This window comes from Scylla paramamosain, chromosome 20 (assembly GCF_035594125.1).
Source record: "Scylla paramamosain isolate STU-SP2022 chromosome 20, ASM3559412v1, whole genome shotgun sequence".
NCBI lineage: Eukaryota > Metazoa > Arthropoda > Malacostraca > Decapoda > Portunidae > Scylla > Scylla paramamosain.
The window spans coordinates 8,913,238-8,933,994 of record NC_087170.1 but is presented as its reverse complement, the minus strand read 5'-3'; the positions used below and the strand labels follow the sequence as shown (position 1 = coordinate 8,933,994).

The 20,757-nt window shown below is 40.7% G+C and overlaps 2 protein-coding genes across 3 annotated transcripts in view; both read left to right on the top strand.

Annotated features, from left to right (window-relative positions):
* LOC135110232 (GTPase HRas) overlaps positions 1 to 8,316 on the top strand; it is a 9,097-nt gene extending 781 nt beyond the window's left edge. The window contains exons 2-6 of the mRNA XM_064022322.1: positions 1,664 to 1,712; positions 2,025 to 2,138; positions 2,688 to 2,830; positions 3,278 to 3,438; positions 4,196 to 8,316. Coding sequence (XP_063878392.1) covers positions 1,664 to 1,712; positions 2,025 to 2,138; positions 2,688 to 2,830; positions 3,278 to 3,438; positions 4,196 to 4,261 — 533 coding nt within the window. The 3' untranslated portion in view covers positions 4,262 to 8,316. The remainder of the gene's footprint in view (positions 1 to 1,663; positions 1,713 to 2,024; positions 2,139 to 2,687; positions 2,831 to 3,277; positions 3,439 to 4,195) is intronic.
* A 2,085-nt stretch (positions 8,317 to 10,401) lies between these two features.
* LOC135110231 (glycylpeptide N-tetradecanoyltransferase 2-like) overlaps positions 10,402 to 20,757 on the top strand; it is a 28,151-nt gene continuing 17,795 nt past the window's right edge. The window contains exons 1-8 of one of the 2 annotated variants that reach the window (XM_064022320.1): positions 10,402 to 10,553; positions 17,573 to 17,675; positions 18,072 to 18,228; positions 18,428 to 18,558; positions 18,936 to 18,997; positions 19,448 to 19,594; positions 19,870 to 19,990; positions 20,136 to 20,484. In XM_064022320.1, the coding sequence (XP_063878390.1) occupies positions 10,495 to 10,553; positions 17,573 to 17,675; positions 18,072 to 18,228; positions 18,428 to 18,558; positions 18,936 to 18,997; positions 19,448 to 19,594; positions 19,870 to 19,990; positions 20,136 to 20,484 (1,129 nt within the window). In that variant the 5' untranslated portion in view covers positions 10,402 to 10,494. Of the gene's footprint in view, positions 10,554 to 10,644; positions 10,667 to 17,572; positions 17,676 to 18,071; positions 18,229 to 18,427; positions 18,559 to 18,935; positions 18,998 to 19,447; positions 19,595 to 19,869; positions 19,991 to 20,135; positions 20,485 to 20,757 lie in introns of those variants that run through there. The other variant, XM_064022321.1, reaches the window with a different exon arrangement.

Sequence of the window (20,757 nt, the reverse complement as noted above, 5' to 3'; positions counted from 1 at the left end):
TATGATCAGAACTAATGTTTTACTTGATACTCAGCCTTGTATTGTTATGGTGTTTTAACATGTCTTTGCTTCCTCCATATGTACACGCTGTTATTAAGATTTCAATGAGCAATGCAATAGTCAGGCATGAGGGAATGGTAGGCATTTGCTGTGGCAGTCAAGGAGAAAAGCATCACTAGTAACAATGACCGCTGCTGCAGGTGTGGGAGGGAAGCGTGTTCTGATGGCCTGGGTATTGACTGTAGTTGTGGTATGATAGATGGCTTCACTTCAGGTGGGCAAAGAGGCCTGTGTCCAAAATGTCAGGTTGTATTCTTCGTCTTTGCTCATTATTGCCACTTTTGTTGGGAGTTTTTCTTTTTACTGTTCTTCTAAGTTGAATAATGAGGATTTTCAACTTTTCATTATGCATTACACTTTTTTTTATTAACTCTCTCTCTCTCTCTCTCTCTCTCTCTCTCTCTCTCTCTCTCTCTCTCTCTCTCTCTCTCTCTCTCTCTCTCTCTGCTATGAGTCACCAGGACCTTCTAGATTGTTAAAAGTCACATGAAGATGATCTACCCTTGCTATTTTAGGGAAGTATTATGGTAGATTAAATCATGCCACCATCTGACCTTATCTAACCTAACCTTACCTCTTCTCTAAAAATGCTGGGCTGGCTGATTTTCATCACCTAGACTTAGCGAGGCTGTGTGTTGTGGGTCAAAGATGGGCGGGGCTGTGTTGGATGTGTTAGTTTGTTAATTTCCTTCTATGTGTTGAGCAGAAAGGGCTTCAGTTTAGTGCTTTTCATCTCATCATGAGAGAAGCTGTGAGCTTTTCTCTGTACATATCTAGGTTGTGTGTTTTAACATTGAGTTCAGGTATGCCAAAATCTGAAATGCTCACCAATGAAGTCTTGAAATTATTATCCTTCATGGGTGTCCTCTGTGTGTTACTGGCCTTCATGGGTGTCTTCTGTGTGTTACTGGCCTTCATGGGTGTCTTCTGTGTGTTACTGGCTTTCATGGGTGTCTTCTGTGTGTTACTGGCCTTCATGGGTGTCTTCTGTGTGTTACTGGCCTTCATGGGTGTCTTCTGTGTGTTACTGGCCTTCATGGGTGTCTTCTGTGTGTTACTGGCCTTCATGGGTGTCTTCTCTGTGTTACTGGCCTTCATGGGTGTCTTCTGTGTGTTACTGGCCTTCATGGGTGTCTTCTGTGTGTTACTGGCCTTCATGGGTGTCTATTCTGTGTTACTTGTCTTCATGGGTTCTGAGTGTTGCTGTAGTTCTCAGTACTTCCCTTGTTGTGCACCCTTTTGAGATGTTCCTAAAGTGTCGTAATGCCACACCTAGATTACATGAGGAAAAAACTTTGCATACAAGCATTTTCCTAGTAGAGAACAATCCATGTTACTAGTTTTATATATTGTATGTGGATTAAGAAGTCTACTCTAATAACTAAGGTTATGATAATGGTAACTATATAACAGTAATAATAGAAATTCCAACACTGCTTTGCTTGTATTTTCTCCCTGACATTGAAGTCTGTATAGATACTCATTGAGACAACCTTCTTTCCTTTATATAAATGTAGAGATGCTTACATGATCTTCTGTCTTCCTCTTTCCAAAGTAGTGCATAAGGATGCTAACAGTGTGTTCCATCTCTCTCTCCCCTCAGCCGGTGGTGTTGGTAAGAGTGCCCTTACCATCCAGCTCATCCAGAACCAGTGAGTATAGTGTCCACTGCACCTCTGCTGTCTGGCATCTTGTTAGTCAGAGTGGCCAGGAGATGTGGTAGGAAAAGTCAGGCTGAAGCAAGAGTAATGTATAATAATAAATATAATTCTTTGCATTTCACTGAGGAAGACTTATAATTGAAATTTGTGAGGATTTATAGTACCTCTGCTTCACCTTGTGTTACGTCTCTTCTCATTTCTGTCATTTTTCCCCAGTATGTCAGGGTGTTTGCTTTAGAGAGAGAGAAAGCACCAAATTCTCCATATTGACTGCATTCCCCTCTCTGCTCTTTCTCTGTGCAGCTTTGTGGACGAATATGATCCAACAATAGAGGACTCATACCGCAAACAGGTGGTTATAGACGGGGAAACCTGCCTGCTGGACATCCTGGACACAGCCGGTCAGGAGGAGTACAGGTGCGTCTGGCTGTCTTGTCATATGCCTGGGACATAAAAGAGGGTGGCTGGTTTGCATTTAATCATCACTTTGTGTTATTTAATTAAAACCAGTCTGTTTATTTTCCCTTTGATGCTTATAGTTTCTTCTTCATTTCTTGCTTTGTAAAATAATGATAATGCTAGTGCTCTTAGACTGTATGGAGTTGTATATTATCCTATTATAGCCAGTTGATATTGACTTTTGTACTGAGCATGTTGTTAGTCACTCCATCTTTTGCAATATGAAAGATAGGTAATCATAATTTCATGATGGTTTTGTTATTTCTTGAAGGCTCCCAGTCATTATGTAATACTGATTGTTAAGACCCTTGTTTTTGTTCATGCTTATCATCTCTATCATCATTATCCTGCATTACCTGTACTGTTATAATTCTGCAGATGTAAATGTTTGTATTTTCTCTAGATTAACCCACAAGAAATTTCTCAAGCTTAGATATGCTGGAAGTAAATTCTGGGAACACTCCCAAACCTTGACATTCTTTGAGTAACCTTGTGTCTTTCCGGCAGTGCAATGAGGGACCAGTACATGAGGACAGGGGAAGGCTTCCTCCTTGTATTTGCTGTCAATAATGCCAAGTCCTTTGAGGATATTAGCACTTACCGTGAGCAGATCAAGAGAGTGAAAGATGCGGATGTAGTGCCCATGGTCTGTAAGTAGCTGTGCCCTGTGTTGTCATTGTGTGGATTGCTTTAAGGAATGTAGGGTATGTGATGGGACATTGTGTAAGGATTAACTGGGAATTAATTAAGGAAATATTACCACACACAAAAAAAAAAGGAAAAATTACTTTTGATAGCCCATACTTTTTAGCCTCCATGTCAACAGTTTGGCATCATCACCTTCACAAAGGACTACTCTAGCATGGTGGCATTAGTGTTTTGTCTCCATGGTAATTTATTTGTCACCTGTCCTGTGCTGTGGTAGAAGAAAGTTGTAAGGAACCTTCCAAGATGAAATCATTGCAGAAAATACCTGGTGTCCTTTATCATCTTACCTTCGTCTGCATTTGGTGGAGTGTTTGCTGTGCTGTGATGTTGCATACCTGATATGATGTTTTCATTTCATTAAGGATATCTTTCTTTGTGTGTGTCTCCAGTGGTGGGCAACAAGTGTGACCTGCAGGTGCGAGCCATGGACATGCAGCAGGCACGGGAGGTGGCCAAGAATTATGACATTCCCTTTATAGAGACCTCAGCCAAGACCCGCATGGGTGTCGATGATGCCTTCTACACCTTAGTTAGAGAGATCAGGAAAGATGTGAGTGTTCCTTCCAACTTGAATTAATCAGTCAGCTTTATGCCATTTTGCTCCCTTCTTTCTTGTACCCATTACCATGTCACACTCAGCTTTGATCAGGGATTTGTCAGCTCCATAGTTTCCTCTCATTTTCTGATTCGTACTTTATTTACTCACTTAATTCCTCAGTTCATTCTTTAACCTCTACGTCATTGCTGTACTTCATTGATTCTTGCTAAAGTTTTGTTTTTTGTGACATTTATAAAAATGGTCTATTTAGAAGTATAGGCAATTTGTGTATAGTTTTGAAGGAGGAGTTAATGATTAACAGTTGATAGTTTGAAGTGCAAGATTTACACACAGTGTTTTACCTACATTTTCTTGTGTCAGTATTTAAAATGTGAAAGAACAGCTTCCTGTTGTGGAGAATTAGGCATCATTAGATATTCTCCAGGAAATTATTGGAAATTTAATGGTTTTCATCCAAGATGTATAATTGTTAACTTTGGATTTTATTTCTTATTGTTACATTTCTTATAGTTTTGATTCAGCTCTTTGAGTTGGCTGGGCTGCTGAAGCATCCATCATGACATTTTTAAGATAATTGTAGAAATAGGACCTCTGAGAGTCTAGCATGGGCACTGAAGCACCTGTTATCAGTTTAGACATCTTCATTATCATGTATACCTCAGTAGCCAATATAGTGTATCAGTAATGTAAACATTTGATAACATAGTGTATGGGTGATGCCTTGGTAATCATTGCCACATCTTTGCAGAGGGCATGTCGCAGCAGGGGTAAGCAAGATCACCGGAGGAACAAGAGGAAGTGCATTGTGTTCTAGGAGCAGTGTGTTGTGTAAACTTGTGAGCCTAACGGTATTAACCCCAGGTTTGTGTGGCTGCCACGCAGGAACACTCAACACCTATACAGGACTTGCAAAAACCATATTCCGCCACTCTGGTAACAGTGTAGAGAAGCCATGGAATATTCGGGTGTGCTGCCAGGATGGTGCCTGCTGGGAACCCACCTGTACCCAGGGACACCAGTTTATGTGTGACCCAGTGATCCTGTTGGTCCCTTCTTTTTCCTTTTTATTTTGTTTCCTTTCTTCCTTATTTTTAGTTTTTATATTGTAATTCATGTAAGCTTCTGGAGGTAAAACTTCAGAACACTGAAAACTTTGTGGTGGTATGAAGCTGATAGAAAGAATATTGTTGTCAAGTAGAATGCACTAAGGTCCCAAGGTGGAGCTCTGACCTGATGGTGCCAGGATGAGGGGGTCATGGTCCTCTTGTCTGGCCTGACTTAAGTCACTTGAATACATGCACACAAACACACACAAAAAGACTAAACACAAATATACATGCACAAACATACAGGCAAACACATATGCACAAATAAATTCAAGCACAACTACACACGCATACGCACCCTGGCAGAATTGACAAGACTGGTGGGGAGCCGCCCTAGTTACCTTCCCAAAATATTAAATTGCTCTTCTCGGGGCCCAATGGGGGAACTCACTGGCTGAGCAGAATGGTAGCAGAGGCAGCTGGCTTCTTTAGCTTTTGTATGATGGAATATTTAAGACTTCAGTTATCTTTTATACGTCTGTTGTTGGTGCATGAAGTTGAGAATGTTGATCAAACCGCACTGGACTGGACGTGTGACCCACCCTATTGACTGTGTGGAAGATTGTGGCGGGGACTCTGTGGAAAGGCCAGGATCAAGGAAGATGCAATATTTGTAGTAAGAAAACTCTAGGACCCTTAAAACTAGTTGATATTTCCTTAACTTGCCAGGAAATTATTGGCTAATGTCCATTTTTGAGGGATGATGAATTATTAGGTATTTTTGTGTCCCACTGCACAAAGGAGATGTACAGAGAATTAGTGAGACGTGTGTGTCAGGAGAACACGATTTGTACTCTGTATGGATGGTCTGGAATGTTTAGCTTGGATGGATTAGACTGTTTATAGCTTGTTTGGTCAAGATAGATTTAACACAGTGGTCAGGTGTTCACATTGTGTTCAGTGAAGTGTGGAGCATGGGTGGCGGGGCGGGCAGAGGCATGGTGGTAGCAGTGGTGATCACGGCGTTCGGCCTGGTGAGGGTGGATGGCGTGAATAGTTCATCAGGAACACACACCTGCACTGAAGGTGGACGGATGAACTGGAGCCACAGGTGGGGGACGGCTCTGAATCGTTATCAGCATTACTTTTCTAATTAATGCTCTTGAGCCCATTGTGATAAGATGCTCTTCATACAAGCAGTTATTGTCACAGTGCAGTACATGACGAAAAGGCTGGTCTTGAGGTTACCATACAGTGGCACTATGTGTTCTGTTTATTACATGACATTGGAATTAATGAATCTTTTTTTTTCTTCTTTTTTTTTATGTCTTTTTTAAGTATCCTTGGGCCTCCAAAAATTGTTTTGAATGCTTTATGGTGGTTAGTAGATGTCTTATAAGTGTCAGCATAGACTTGCAGGGGTGTGTTCTGGTGAGAGTGAGAGGTTTTTTTTTCTCCAGAGGATGATTGAATTAAGTCTGCCATTTAGCCAATTTTTATGAGGTTGTTTTATAGTGTTGGAACTTCCCTGCACCTCTGGCTCTGGTTTGAAATGTTTGGCAGTGGAGTTGAGGATGACCAACATGGATATCATGAACTCTTGTTTCAGATGTTCTGGCATCACCATTACAGATGGGTTGAGCTGCCCGGCATAGATGAGCTAAGGACTGTGTGGAGCTTCAAGTAAACACCCCAGATAACTTTGGTTAAGAACTTGAACTTTTCTGTGACATATTTTCAAGTTTTGAGTTAGTTTGCATTTTGGAGGTCATAGGAAATTGTAATTTATTGATAAGAAGCAAGATTTCATCACATATGCTAACATTCATACTCTTTCAGTTTTCCTGATTATGTGTAAGCAGCAGCAGCAGCAGCATCAGTAAAGGCTGTCTCTCATTCCCTGATTAACAAACCTTATTCATCAGCATTGCAAGACTAAAGACATTATATAACATCAGGAAAACTGAAGGAATACTGTATTAACATATACAGACAAATGTTTTTTTTCCATTCAAAAGTAACCATTGCCCTTGCATAAGAAAGGTAATGAGGGTGTTTATGGTCAGGACTGCCGGTGTGGCACTTGTCTCTCAGGGCCACGCCAGCACTAGAGAGCTGAGGCTACTTGGGCAGACATGCATATGATCCTCAAGAAATTAATTCTCAAAATTAATGTTATAAATTAATGCTTAGTGTTTTAAAGAAGTAATTTTTAGGTAATGATGCTGTAGGCCAAGTGTCGGAGAGAAAGCATGAAATGCAGGGAGGCCAGTGTTGGTCCCTGGCAGTGAGGGGATAGTGATGCAGCTGTTGACTGTGGACTATTAGTATTGTACAGAGGCTCCTGCAGTGAGCCAGCAGGCCTGCCCTCATCCCTACTGCGTCTGGCCTCCACGTCCAAGAGCATCAATGTCCGTGTTACATTGTTCATTTTATCATGTTCCCCAATGTTAACAAAGCTTAGATGAAACATGAAGACTATTCCCTTGTTACTTGATGTGTGTCTCGGTAACACTGGCTGGCTGTACTTGTTGACGAGTGACCCAAGCAAGTCTCGTGCAGGTTGTTTTTATGTGTTCACAATTTTTGGTTGCATTCCCCCTCACGTGTCAGATTATTTTGATGTGGTGCTGAGGTAGCCTGCAGCTGGAGAACAGCAACATTTATACCATGAGGGAATCCCCACCTCCCTTGCCCTGGTGCCGTGTGCCCAGCAGCAAGAGGGTGCTGCCAGCACCCTCCTGAGGCCGTGCTGCAGCCTGGAGCTCAGGTGACTCACTTCCAGCACCATGATCTACATCTGTTGTTTGTCGGTACATTTCTGATTTGTCAGATAACTTTTGAGCATTTTTGAATGTTATACTCATGTATGTGTGTACAAATATTAGGCAACTTGGAGGTAAGCAAGATCACAGGACGTTGCAAGAGTAAATGTTTTGCTCGTGTGCCGAGATGTGGTTGGTGTGTGGAGGGCCAGAGGGCACCAGTGTTCCCTGGCCAGCACTCTCGGCAGGCAGTTCTGTGTCATTGTATTTGTGATATTTTTTTATCATTTTTTATTCTATAACAAAAACTGATAATTGTATGCAAGTGTTTATAATGCATGTCAATCTCATTCTGTTCAGTATTTTAAATTGTCAGTTTTGATGACCTTTATATAATTTGTAAATATAAGCACGTGCAGGGCAACTCCAAAATAGATCAAGATAAATTAAAATTATGTAATTATTTAATTATAGATATATGTTCATATTTGATTTTGAAAGGGTCACAAGTTTGCTTTGTCACCATTAGAAGTATGGTTCTTCCAAGTCTAATATAAGCTAGACATTACTCCAGTATCTTTCCTGACCCATTGCTGAGAAGGTGTATGATGTGGGAGGGTGTGTCCTGCATCAGGCCTGGACATTGGAGGCATCTGAGGGAGGAGTCCCAAGAAAGACAAACCAATTATGTCCCATAGAATCTAGAGTGCTGCCGGAGCAAAGACTTCAAGATGAGCAGTTTACTTAAACCTTTACCAAACATATGTATAGATCTAAAGCTATTTCAACAAGTGAGCAACAGGTTTTAATTATTTTAAACTTATTTTTTTAAAGGATGCATAAGTAACCATCACAATGTAACTAATGTTTTTTGTGCCATAACTGTTATGAAATCCACAATTTTTCAATTCTTTCATTCAGTTTAATCACGAGTGTGAATATTTCTAGCACCTCTCACTGCACCAGAGTGAGGCATACAGCTGACCCACCTCTCTTCAGCTCTCAAGGAAAGTCTGTAAAACGGTCATGGCAAAAATGTGTAACACAAAAATTGCAAACATGTTTCCTTAAATATCACCTTCAAGTTTTTGTTTGTAGTAGACTGTCAGGTATAAGCACCTTGGATTTTTTCACCAGTACAGTTGACAGTTAGGTAGGAGACGGGAACGACCAAATCCTAATAAAACTGTCCGCAAAAGATGTGATCACAAGGCTCTCTCTCTCTCTCTCTCTCTCTCTCTCTCTCTCTCTCTCTCTCTCTCTCTCTCTCTCTCTCTCTCTCTCTCTCTCTCTCTCAAAACGTACATTTTTTTTTTTTTCATATTTTATAAAATGGTTCCAACTTTGGCGTAGGCAAGATATTAGCAAGTTCTTGAATTAGATCACTCATTAGTGGTTTGGATCATAAGGGTGAACTAGAACGATAGTTGAAGAACATAGAGAAAAGGCTTTTGGCATGAAACATAGACCAGCACTGTGGATGCCATGTGTAGGTGAGTGAACATGGTTTAAAAGTGATTAATGTAAGGATTGGTAATGATTCGCAGAGATCATGGGAAACGGATAATGAGTCAAAGCACACAGAAGAAAATTCATGTGCAGCACTAAGGTCGTTTGCTACAGTTAACGTACGAGGACAACAGATTCAGGATGTGATAACTGCTCCGGCTGAGTGAGGTATAGCTGGATAGATAAGGGTAAATCAGCTCACTACTGATTCAACGGCTGCTGAAGTGCACACACACACACAAAAAAAAAAAAAATATATATATATATATATATATATATATATATATATATATATATATATATATATATATATATATATATATATATATATATATATATATATATATATAATAAAAATGTGTACACGAAAGGATTAAAAAAATAAATAGATGTTTCTGTGTGGGGAAGATAAAAATAATGCACTGAAGGTAACATGGGATCACCTGAAGATCCGCCACCCCAGCCGCACTCGGGGTGGCAGATCTTCAGGTGAGACAATCTGGGGTGGCGGATCTTCAGGTGATCCCATACTTTTAATGAAGTAAACTTTTTTCTGCATTTTTTTTATATCCACTCAGTTTTTTAATGCGTTCATGTTGTTAGGTTAGGTTAGGCTAACCTAACCTAACCTAACCAAGTGAGAGAGTCTGGGGTGGCGGATCTCCAGGTGAGACAATCTGGGGTGGCGGATCTTCAGGTGATCCGTAACATGAAAACATTAGTAAATCATCGAACAAGGAGAGATGATTATAAGAAAGGGAGAGAAAGATGCGTTTCTGCAGTACATGTACTGGAGGAAGAGAAACACCGAGAAGAAAAAAAAAAAAAAAAAAAAAAAAAAATATATATATATATATATATATATATATATATATATATATATATATATATATATATATATATATATATATATATATATATATATGATGAAAGGAAGGAGAGGAGGGAGACTAGAGAACGACAGCACATGAAAAATTAATTAAAACACAAGTGAAAGACAACCATATTAGAAAGCAAAAGTGGAAGAGATGATATGGGGATTGTGGGTGTGAGAAGACCGTGTGGGATATTGAAATGTAATCCTTGAGCATTGATAATAATAGGGAATGATAGAAGGGAAGAGGAGGGCAACAAGTCGAAATGACGGGAGAGAGGCAAGGGGGAGAGGGAGAGGGAGGAAGGGGGCAACAACCAATCTACTAAAGGCTGTGAAAATTAATTACATCAATAATAGATCTGAAAGGAGGGAAACGAAGGCCCGAAAATAAGTGAAATATCGAGGGTAGTGGAAGGAAGAATGTATAAAGGAAGTGAAGAGTGGGCCGATATAAAGAGCGAAGGAAATAACTAAAAAATAAATAAGTAAATAAGTAAATAAATAATAGTAATAATAATAATAATAATAATAATAATAATAATAATAATAATAATAATAATAATAATAACAATAATAATAATAATAATAATAATAAATAAATAAATAAATAAATAAATAAATGAATAAATAACATGAAGTGTCATGGAAGCACAATTATAACTGAAACTGGCTGAAGGAATGAAATCACTAATAAAGGAAGTGAAGTATAATGAAGGGAGGATATAGTAGAATGGAGGGAGAATGAGAGGGAGAGCAGGGGGAGGGGGCGGGGACGGGCGCCGAGGGAGGGACGAGGGAGAGGGCGCTGCTGGTCGTCACTGCTGGCCCGCACCGACACTCCTCAGTGAACATGGCGGCCACCGACAAGCAGGACGGAGTCGGGGCTGTGCAGGGAAGGAGGAGCAAGTCGTGAGTGTGCCAGCAGATTGCCAGTGTGGGGCGGGGCAGGGCCAGGGAGGGTCATGCCGGCCGGTCCCACAGGTCCCTGAGATCTAGGCGGCCTGACCCTCCCCGTCCCCCCGGTAAACAAGGTCACCTATATCTTTATCCCCCCCTTCCCCCCTTGGTTACCTCGGGGTCTTTGTGGATGTCTTTTTTTTTTTTCTGTTTTCTTGTAACCGTTTACCTAATTTTGTCTTTGGTCTGATCCTTCCCTCTTCTCCCCGGTAAACACGTTCATCCATAATCCACCCCTGGCTCTCTTATCCCTTCCCGGTATGTGAGGGTCACGTTTACCTCTATTTAGCTGCGTTGCAATGACCTGGTGAACCTAATGTTGATGGTAGGGATTGGTTTGGCCATCTCCAACCCTCCCCTACTCCACCGGTAAACAACGTCACCAATTATCTAGCCATCTCCACACCTGCCCTTTTATCCCTTCCCTTCTCGAGTGTGTTTAGGTCGTGCAGTGTGTGTATTTATTTGCTTCTTGAGTGACCAGTGACCTAATGTAGTGTTTGGTCAGTGGTGGTCAGTGGCCCCCGCAGTGTGGTGGTGGTTGTGATGGCACATGGGGCAAGTGGCTGGCTTTCCCTTATAAACTTGTCATAATGTTGAGCAATGTTGCTGTATCATCATCATCATCATAATATTGTTTTCAATTTACTGCCACTCTTTGCAGTCATATACAATAACTTTTGTTTATTCTTGTAATTTCTTCCTCCACCCAGGATCTCCAGCAGGTCTCTGTAATCCTGTTCTTTATCATTACATGATTACCTAGTCATGTTAATCAGGAAATAAAAAAGAAATGTTATTATATAAACATCACCCTTAATAATCAAACATAAGAACAAGAAAATAACTGAAGTTGTAAGAGGCCATCAAGCCTACACATAGCAATCCTTGTGTGAAACGTACCAATTTCCACTATCATCCTCATTCATTGTACCAGCCTCCTAATGTGCTACACTCACAAAGTTACCATACCTTGATTTAAGGGCAGCCATAATCAGTGCTGTAACCACATGGTCAGATTGGATGTTCCACTTATTTATTGTTCAGACAAAAGAAGTTCATCATCATGGTATATCTCCAGTACACTGGCTTTTCTTGCTTGAACAAGTGTAGGTTGGTGGTATTGAGATTAAAGAACAGACTCGGGAATGTCATCATAGCAGTGGAGTATCTTGGAGACCTTGACTAAGTCCCCCTGCATACTTCAGTCCTGTAGTGTCTGCAGTTGTAAGGCTGAGCATCTCTGTGATCCACTTCAGCTCACTCTGGAACTATTTTAGTTGCTCTGCACTGGCCCTGTACCAGTGAGAATGTCACTGACAAGATGCAGGGACTGGCACTGTTCCTCCATTGTCCAGAGTTTGTCTGATGAGGGAGGCATACCATGATTGCAACATCTCTTGTTCAAGTGTTCAGAGTTCCTTTTAATAACAAGTCTACTGTTGGCCTTCACTGATGTTCTGGCCATGTGCATTGAGGATTTCTGGTCACCTGAGATCAGAACTCAAAAGTTTTTTTCCATTGCAGATTGCCAAGGTGATTCCATTTAAGGTGTAGCCAGACCTATGGTTATGGCTTCCAGAATGCATAATTTTGCTTTGTGCAGTGTTGAAGAGGTCAGAAGCCACTTGTTGCTTCTGTACTTCAGTGTTGTCTTGTGTTCTTATGTTATGGTTGTTACAACTTAATTATGCAAGCCAGATAATTGGTGTACATTTTTTGGTAAGCCACATTCCATGAATTTTATAACTAAAACCTTTAGTGTTTTTTGTATTTGCATGGATGGGGAAAAATCATTGTGAACACAGGAATTTGATTAACTAAAGAACTTTTCCTTGTTAGCACACTAGGAAATACTATTTGCCTCCCAGTGAAATGTACCAACCTGAGCCCTTAACTGTAAAACACTTTATATTTAGGAAAGTGTCCTTGTTTATCATAAGGAAAAAGGCATCTATCTAATAAGGTCAGATGGGTTTGGTCTGTCATGTAAACTGTAGACCTCCCGGACACTATGTATTTGGTATCTATAGAACAACTCCCTTGCTGGATCCATACACCGCTGTGCGCCACCAAGTTTGCCCATGTTCCCTCCTTGGTCTCAATGAGACCGTGTCATTTTCATGCACTCACCGCTCAGTCTCCACTCACTTGTACACAATTGCTCTTACTTACTGCACACCCATTCAGTGTTCTCTTCACACAACTCAAGCACTCCAGGCAAAGCCTTCCTCTTAACCTTCCACTAAGCACATCTGACCTTGTTGTTCTCTTAAATGTTTTCTGTCCTCCATTCTTTCCCCTTACCTAAACCAACTTAATACACACAGGGCCTATCTGACCAATTTTATCAAATTTGGACTCGCACCTTAAGGGGTCCCGTGCCGGCGGTGACAGAGTTACTGCTTGAAGCCTTTTCTGTATTCTAAGAGGAATAAACCACTACTGAAAACGTGAAATGAAGAATGAGAAATTATTATTCTTCACTTTATTAATTTATTATGCATATTATATTATTATGGTTAAAGATGAGCATACTACATGAAATGTAAACATACATAAATTTTTACTTTTGTGGAGTAGGAGCCCTGCCATCAGTTTTCTAACTGGTCCTCACAATTCCTAGCACCGGCCCTGAACGCACGCTGAGAGTTGACCTGTCAGCCAACTCTCTCAAAACACTGGTTCTGCTTACCTCATTTCTTATTCTGTCTCTCCGTGTTACTCCACATACTCCTCAGTTTCCATTACATTTAGTCATTTCTTCTTTACTACTCTCATGTTCATGTTCCAGCACTGTACAGCACAGTGGGCACCACTGTCCCCTCATATAATCACTCATAACTAGTGTTTTATGTTTAAAGTTCTTTCTCAATCCACCAAGTATTTTTCTTGCTGCTTTTATCCTGCACTTCACCTCTGTCTCAACTCTTCCATCCTCTGTAACTGTTGATCCCAAATACATAATCGAAACAATCTAACTTTTCCAGTTGCCCTCCATTCAATCTTAAATCCATGTTATCACCACCTATCTCTTTCTCAAGCATTTTGTTACTACTTTACTCCTACCAACATTGACATTCAGCTTTCTCCTACAATCACACCCAAACTACTCCACCAGTTTTTAACTTCCTCTCTGAGTCAGCTACTAGAGATGTATTATTAGCAAATAGTAACTGATTTAGATCCCATATCTTTTCCTCCCCACTAATCAAACCTAGTCCTCTACTTAAAATCTTCATATTTTTTTCCTTCAGTACACCATCCACATTCAGCTTGAAAAACCACAGTGACATTATACAACCCTGATGCAAAACTACTCTGAGTGGGAAGAACCCAGTAGACACCTGCCGAAATGATAATTACTCCCAGTGAGGTCTAAAGCACTGTTCAGGGGGTGCTGTGAACTTATCATTAAACCCAGCTGTGACCTCACTGAACGTTTCCCTTTGTGTCTCACAACACAAGGGGGCAGTCACAGCCTGCCCTCTAAAGATAACTCTCTTCCTCCACACAAAACTACATGCACCTAATAACACACACACCACTTCACTCAAAAATTTTAAAATCATCATGGTGACTCCTACACCAGCCTCGGAGTCCCCATCTGGGGAGGGGACCATTAATGCCCCCAGGTCGGACTGCCTTTCTGTCGACAACCCCTAAGTGTCTTGACACCACCCTCAACTTTTTCTTCATTAACTTCTGCAACATTTGCAGTCTAAGATCTAATTTTCAATCTGTAGAACACCACTTCTCTTCTTCTAAACCTCATCTTCTTTTCCTTACTGAAACTCAGGTGTCTGAGGCAACTGACAGTAGCCCCTTTTCTGTTCCCTCCTACTTCCTCTATCCTCATTTTCGATCCAAAGCTGGATGCTGCATTTATGTGTGCAATGACTTAACCTGCTCTCGTGCCCACGCTCTTGAATCTTCCGAGTTTTCCACCATCTGGCTACGACTACAGAGTCACTCTCAAATTTAATTTATCTGTGCTGTATACCTCTCACCTAACTCCTCTGACTATAAGAAATTCTTTGACTACTTAACTTCCAAAGTGGAGCACATTCTGACCCTCTTCCCTTTTGCAGAGATCTCCATTCTTGGAGACTTCAATGTTCACCACCAACTTTGGCTTTCCTCTCCCTTCACTGACCATCCTCGTGAACTAGCCTACAATTTTGCTATCCTCCATGACCTAGAGCAATTGGTGCAACACCCTACTCGTATTCCTGACCGTCTTGGAGATACGTCCAACATTCTTGACCTTTTCCTGATCTCTAATCCTTCTGCTTGTGCTGTCACCCTTTCTTCTCTGTTGGGCTCCTCTGATCACAATCTCATATCTGTATCTTGTCCTATCGCTCCAATCCTTCCTCAGGATCCCCCTAAGCGAAGGTGCCTCTGGCGTTTTGCCTCTTGCTAGTTGGGGGGACCTGAGGAGGTATTTTGCTGATTTTCCTTGGAATGACTACTGCTTCCGTGTCAGAGACCCATCTTTGTGTGCTGAGCGCATAACAGAGGTGATAGTGTCTGGCATGGAGGCGTACATTCCTCACTCTTTTTCTCATCCTAAACCTTCTAAATCTTGGTTTAACACAGCTTGTTCTTGTGCTATACATGATAGAGAGGTGGCCCACAAAAGGTACTTAAGCCTTCCATCACCAGAATCTCATGCACTTTATATTTCTGCCCGGAACCATGCCAAGTCTGTTCTCCAACAAGCCAAAAACTCCTTCATTAACAGAAAGTGTCAAAATCTTTCAAGATCTAACTCCCCTCGTGACTTCTGGCATCTAGCCAAAAATATCTCCAATAACTTTGCTTCTTCTTCTTTCCCTCCTCTATTTCAACCAGATGGCACCACTGCTATCACATCTGTTTGTAAAGCTGAACTCTTCGCTCAAACTTTGGCTAAAAAACTCTACCTTGGACGATTCTGGGCTTGTTCCTCCCTCTCCTCCACCCTCTGACTACTTCATGCCACCTATTAAAATTCTTTGCAATGATGTTTTCCATGCCCTCGCTGGCCTAAACCCTTGGAAGGCTTATGGACCTGATGGGGTCCCTCCTATTGTTCTCTGAAACTGTGCCTCCGTGCTTGCACCTTGCCTAGTCAAACTCTTTCAGCTCTGTCTGTCAACATCTACCTTTCCTTCTTGCTGGAAGTTTGCCTACATTCAACCTGTTCCTAAAAAGGGTGACCGTTCTAATCCCTCAAACTACCATCCTATTGCTTTAATTTCCTGCCTATCTAAAGTTTTTTAATCTATCCTGAACAGGAAGATTTTTAAACATCTATCACTTCACAACCTTCTATCTGATCGCCAGTATGGGTTCCGTCAAGGCCGCTCTACTGGTGATCTTCTTGCTTTCCTTACTAAGTCTTGGTCATCCTCTTTTTAGAGATTTTGGTGAAACTTTTGCTGTTGCCTTGGACATATCAAAAGCTTTTGATAGTCTGGCACAAAGCTTTGATTTCCAAACTACCCTCCTATGGCTTCTATCCTTCTCTCTGTAACTTCATCTCAAGTTTCCTTTCTGACTGTTCTATTGTTGCTGTGGTAGACAGACACTGTTCTTCTCCTAAATCTATTAACAGTGGTGTTCCTCAGGGTTCTGTCCTGTCACCCACTCTCTTCTCATTATTCATTAATGATCTTCTAAACCAAACTTCTTGTCCTATCCACTCCTACGCTGATGATACCACCCTGCACTTTTCCATATCTTTTCATAGACGTCCAACCCTTCAGGAGGTAAACATTTCACGCAGGGAAGCCACAGAACGCTTGACTTCTGATCTTTCTAAAATTTCTGATTGGGGCAGAGCAAAATTGTTATTGTTCAATGCCTCAAAAACTTGATTCCTCCATCTATCAATTCGACACAATCTTCCAGACAACTATCCCCTCTTCTTCAAAGACACTCAACTGTCCCCCTCTTCTACACTGAACATCCTCGGTCTGTTCTTTACTTATAATCTGAACTGGAAACTTCACATCTCATCTCTAGCTAAAACAGCTTGTATGAAGTTGGTGTTCTGAGACGTCTCCACCAGTTTTTCTCACCCCCTCAGCTGCTAACTCTGTACAAGGGCCTTATCCGTCCATGTATGGAGTATGCTTTACATGTCTGGGGGGGGTTCTACTCATACTGCTCTTCTAGACAGGGTGGAATCAAAAGCTTTTCATCTCATCAACTCCTCTCCTCTAGCTGACTGTCTTCAGCCTCTCTCTCACCGCCACAATGTTGCATCTCTAGCTGTCTTCTACTGCTATTTTCATGGTAACTGCTCTTCTGATCTTGCTAACTGCATGCCTCCGCTCCTCCTGCACAAGACTTTCTTCTTTCTCTCACCCCTATTCTGTCCACTCTCTAATGCAAGAGTTAACCAGTATTCTCAATTCATCCTTTTCTCTGGTAAACTCTGGAACTCCCTGTCTGCTTCTGTATTTCCACCTTCCCAAGATTTGAATTCCTTCAAGAGGGAGGTTTCATCAATTTTTGACTACTGCTTTGACCCTTTTTATGGGACTGGCATTTCAATGGGCATTTTTTTTTATTGGATTTTTGTTGCCCTTGGCCAGTGTCCTTTCTACATAAAAAGAAAAGAAAAAAAAATCACACCATCACCAACTCTCACATATGCCCTGCTGTTCACATAGAAAATCTTAATGCCTTCTAACAATTTGTTTCCAATTCCATTTACTTTCAGAATATCCTGTAGTCCTTTCATGTCATTCCTATCATATGCTTTCTCCAAGCCTGTGAATACCAAAAAAGCTTTCACACAACTGCCTCCCTCCAAAAATCTGGTCTACATAGCCTCTTCCCTTTCTAAAACCTCTGTTCCTTAGAAGGGATTTGCTGTTCTTTTCCATATCCTCCATATCACCACCCTATCTTATACTTCAAAATGATTTTAGTGAAATTTATGGACTGCTATGAAGCCATACAAATCTCCTTGACAGGAAAAAGAAGAAGAAGACAAACAAAGCCAAAAAAGACAAGCCTGATGTTGGGGTGGCAGTGGTTAATGGGGAGTCTGAGCCCAGCACCAGCAGTATTGCCAAGGTGAGTGTGTGGCAGGGTATTGGCACTCACCAAGTTGTGGCACGCCACACGTGGTGTGTGGAGAAGGCTGGCACAGGGTAGGGGGTGCTCATTCCTCATAGCTCTTACATAACATGTAGTATGTTTTATTGACAGTCACAGCTGTCACCTACCGTTATGATAGTAATGATGATGAGGTATGTTAAATAATGGAGATGTGTTCATTTTTTTAAAATTTGCTAACCACTGAAGTAACCTGAAAATAAAATCTTTCCTTATGAAACAGGAAGTTATGAAAATACTCTTTTTTTTAATTTGCATGTTTTATCATTCATGTCAAGATAAACTTTTATTGCACATTCTGTCAGGATCATGCATTGTATACTTGAAGATGCTGCATGATGTGCTGTATTGCAGGCCGACATGGTGACCACAGATGGCGTGAGGGCAGAAGAACAGGTCTTGCAGCATAGCCCCATGGGGATCCCACAGGTGGAGCAGTACATGAGGAAGATGCAGCTGCAGGAACAGAAAGAGTTTCTCTTCTGGAACACACAGCCAGTCCCAAAAATTAGTGAGCACCTATTTGTATTAAATTATTCTCTCTCTCTCTCTCTCTCTCTCTCTCTCTCTCTCTCTCTCTCTCTCTCTCTCTCTCTCTCTCTCTCTCTCTCTCTCTCTCTCTCTCTCTCTCTCTCTCTCTCTCTCTCTCTCTTTAAATTTGTATTGTAATTTGTTTTTATTTGACAATAAGAACATTTAATTCCTTGCAGCTGAAGACATTGGAGAAGATGTGAATGAAGCCATTGAGGCAGAGAAAGATATCTCAGAGATCAAGCAAGAGCCATACAATCTTCCAGACGGCTTCTTCTGGGATACGTTAGACTTGCAGAACCCTGAGGTGGTAAGTGTTTTCCTAAAACACAGACACAGAAGTTTTTTGTTTATTGATAATAGTTTACTAATGAAAACAATAAATTTGATACTCATTAAGGTACAAAAGATATGATCAAAATATATGGTAATAATAAAATAACTACAGCCCAACACATGAGGCACAACCGTACTTTATGCTTGTATACAGATATCTGGTGTACATGCAGATACTCTTCAGCTAAAGACTTAAGTGTTACAAAAATTAAGAAAGCAATAAACTAGCAGTAAAATTTTTGCACATACACACTTACATTTCTAGGTTTGAAATTATATGTTGCTAAAATTTTTGTTAGTCTTTTCCTGAGATCATTGCAAAGGTTACAGCTATGTCTTATTCCCTCACAGCTGCAGGATCTCTACCACCTGTTGAATGAGAACTATGTGGAGGACGATGACAACATGTTCAGGTGGGTAGAGCTTGCAGTTTTATCCTGTGCATTCACAATAATATACAGTGTTTAGGTTTCCCCCTTCGAAAAGGTTAGGGCTCATATTTTGAAAGGCTTTGTTCTGTCATAAAGACTATTTTCATTGCCCACAAAGCTAAGTAGTTGGATTCTCATTTATATATTTATATTAACTATGTATATTATATATGTATGGGTGTATGTTAATAATATGAAATATCACAGATGTATTACATATGTAATTTTTCTTAGTTATAGAACATTTTGGGGACATAATTGATGTTCACAGAAATGGACCTTCCCTAATGCAACATGATCTTTTAGAAAATAGCCCAGTTTAAAAATCTTAATATACAGTTTACCTAATTTATAAAGAATCTGGTACTGGCTTAGTCATTAAGGCAACCCCATTAGTAGCACAGCTTTAACTACTGTTTTTATGTGTTTCAGATTTGATTACAGTCAAGAGTTTCTGAGTTGGGCCCTCATGCCTCCTGGCTGGAAGCATCCCTGGCATGTTGGTGTAAGAATTTCCAAAAGCAATAGACTAGTCGGGTTTATATCTGCTGTTCCTGCCAAGATCAGGATATACAACCAGTGAGTGGAATTCTGTGACAATGTGGAGTAGTGTAGTGTAGCAACTGCAGGGAGAAATTAATAATAAGAAGTCTGCCACCTTGTATGAATGTTTGAAGTGTAGTGAAATTCTTCTCTTGCTTTGTATGTTCTCGTTTTCAAACCTAGGCTTAAGTTTTTTTGGTTTTGCGATGTGGGTGGGAGGTAACATTGTGTAAAATATGACTTAAATTCAGTATTTTTGTGAATCCTTTAATGACAGGTGAATGGCAATTAATATCTTTCTGTTTCCATAGTCAACAAGAGATGGTTGAAATCAACTTTTTGTGTGTGCACAAAAAGTTGAGATCTAAACGTTTGGCACCAGTCTTAATTAAGGAAATCACCAGGAGAGTCAACCTCACAGGTATCTTTCAGGTGAGATCTGACACCCTCTCATGCAACTAAAGAATCTTTAGTGCTCTGAGTGTTTCTTTTACTATAAGATATTCTGGTTTTCATTTATGACTAATTTGAATGAACTCATTTCATATTAGTATTCATGGCAGTGTTCCATCCACAGGCAGTGTACACAGCCGGTGTGCTGTTGCCCCGGCCAATGGCTTCCTGTCGTTACTGGCACCGATCTCTCAACCCCAGGAAGTTGATAGAAGTAAAGTTCTCTCATCTAGGCAAGAACATGACCATGCAGCGCACTCTTAAACTCTATCGTCTACCTTCTGACACAGCCACTAGAGGCTTCAGACGCTTAAAACTCCAGGATGTAGATTCCTGTCACCGGCTGTTAGCAAACTATCTCAAGAGGTTTGACTTAGCGCCGGTGTTCAGCAGAGAACAATTTGTCCACTGGTTCCTCCCTCAAGACAAGATCATTGACAGCTATGTAGTGGAGACAGGTGGGAAGGTGACAGGTAAGACATATCTCTTGTAGGCATAGAAGTATTTAGGGGATCTACAGCCAGATCACTGTGTTCCTTTTAATTGTGTCATGACCTTAGCTAACTACCCCACAGATTGTATACACTAGTGTAGTGGGCAACAGGTTCATCACAGTATGGAGAAAGTAAATGACCTTAAGTACTTTTCATTGCATCACCAAATTAACTTCCACAAGTAAAACTGATACAAATTTCAGATCATAATCAAGTATCTATGTACTCTTAGCTAAGACCATTATAATCTAA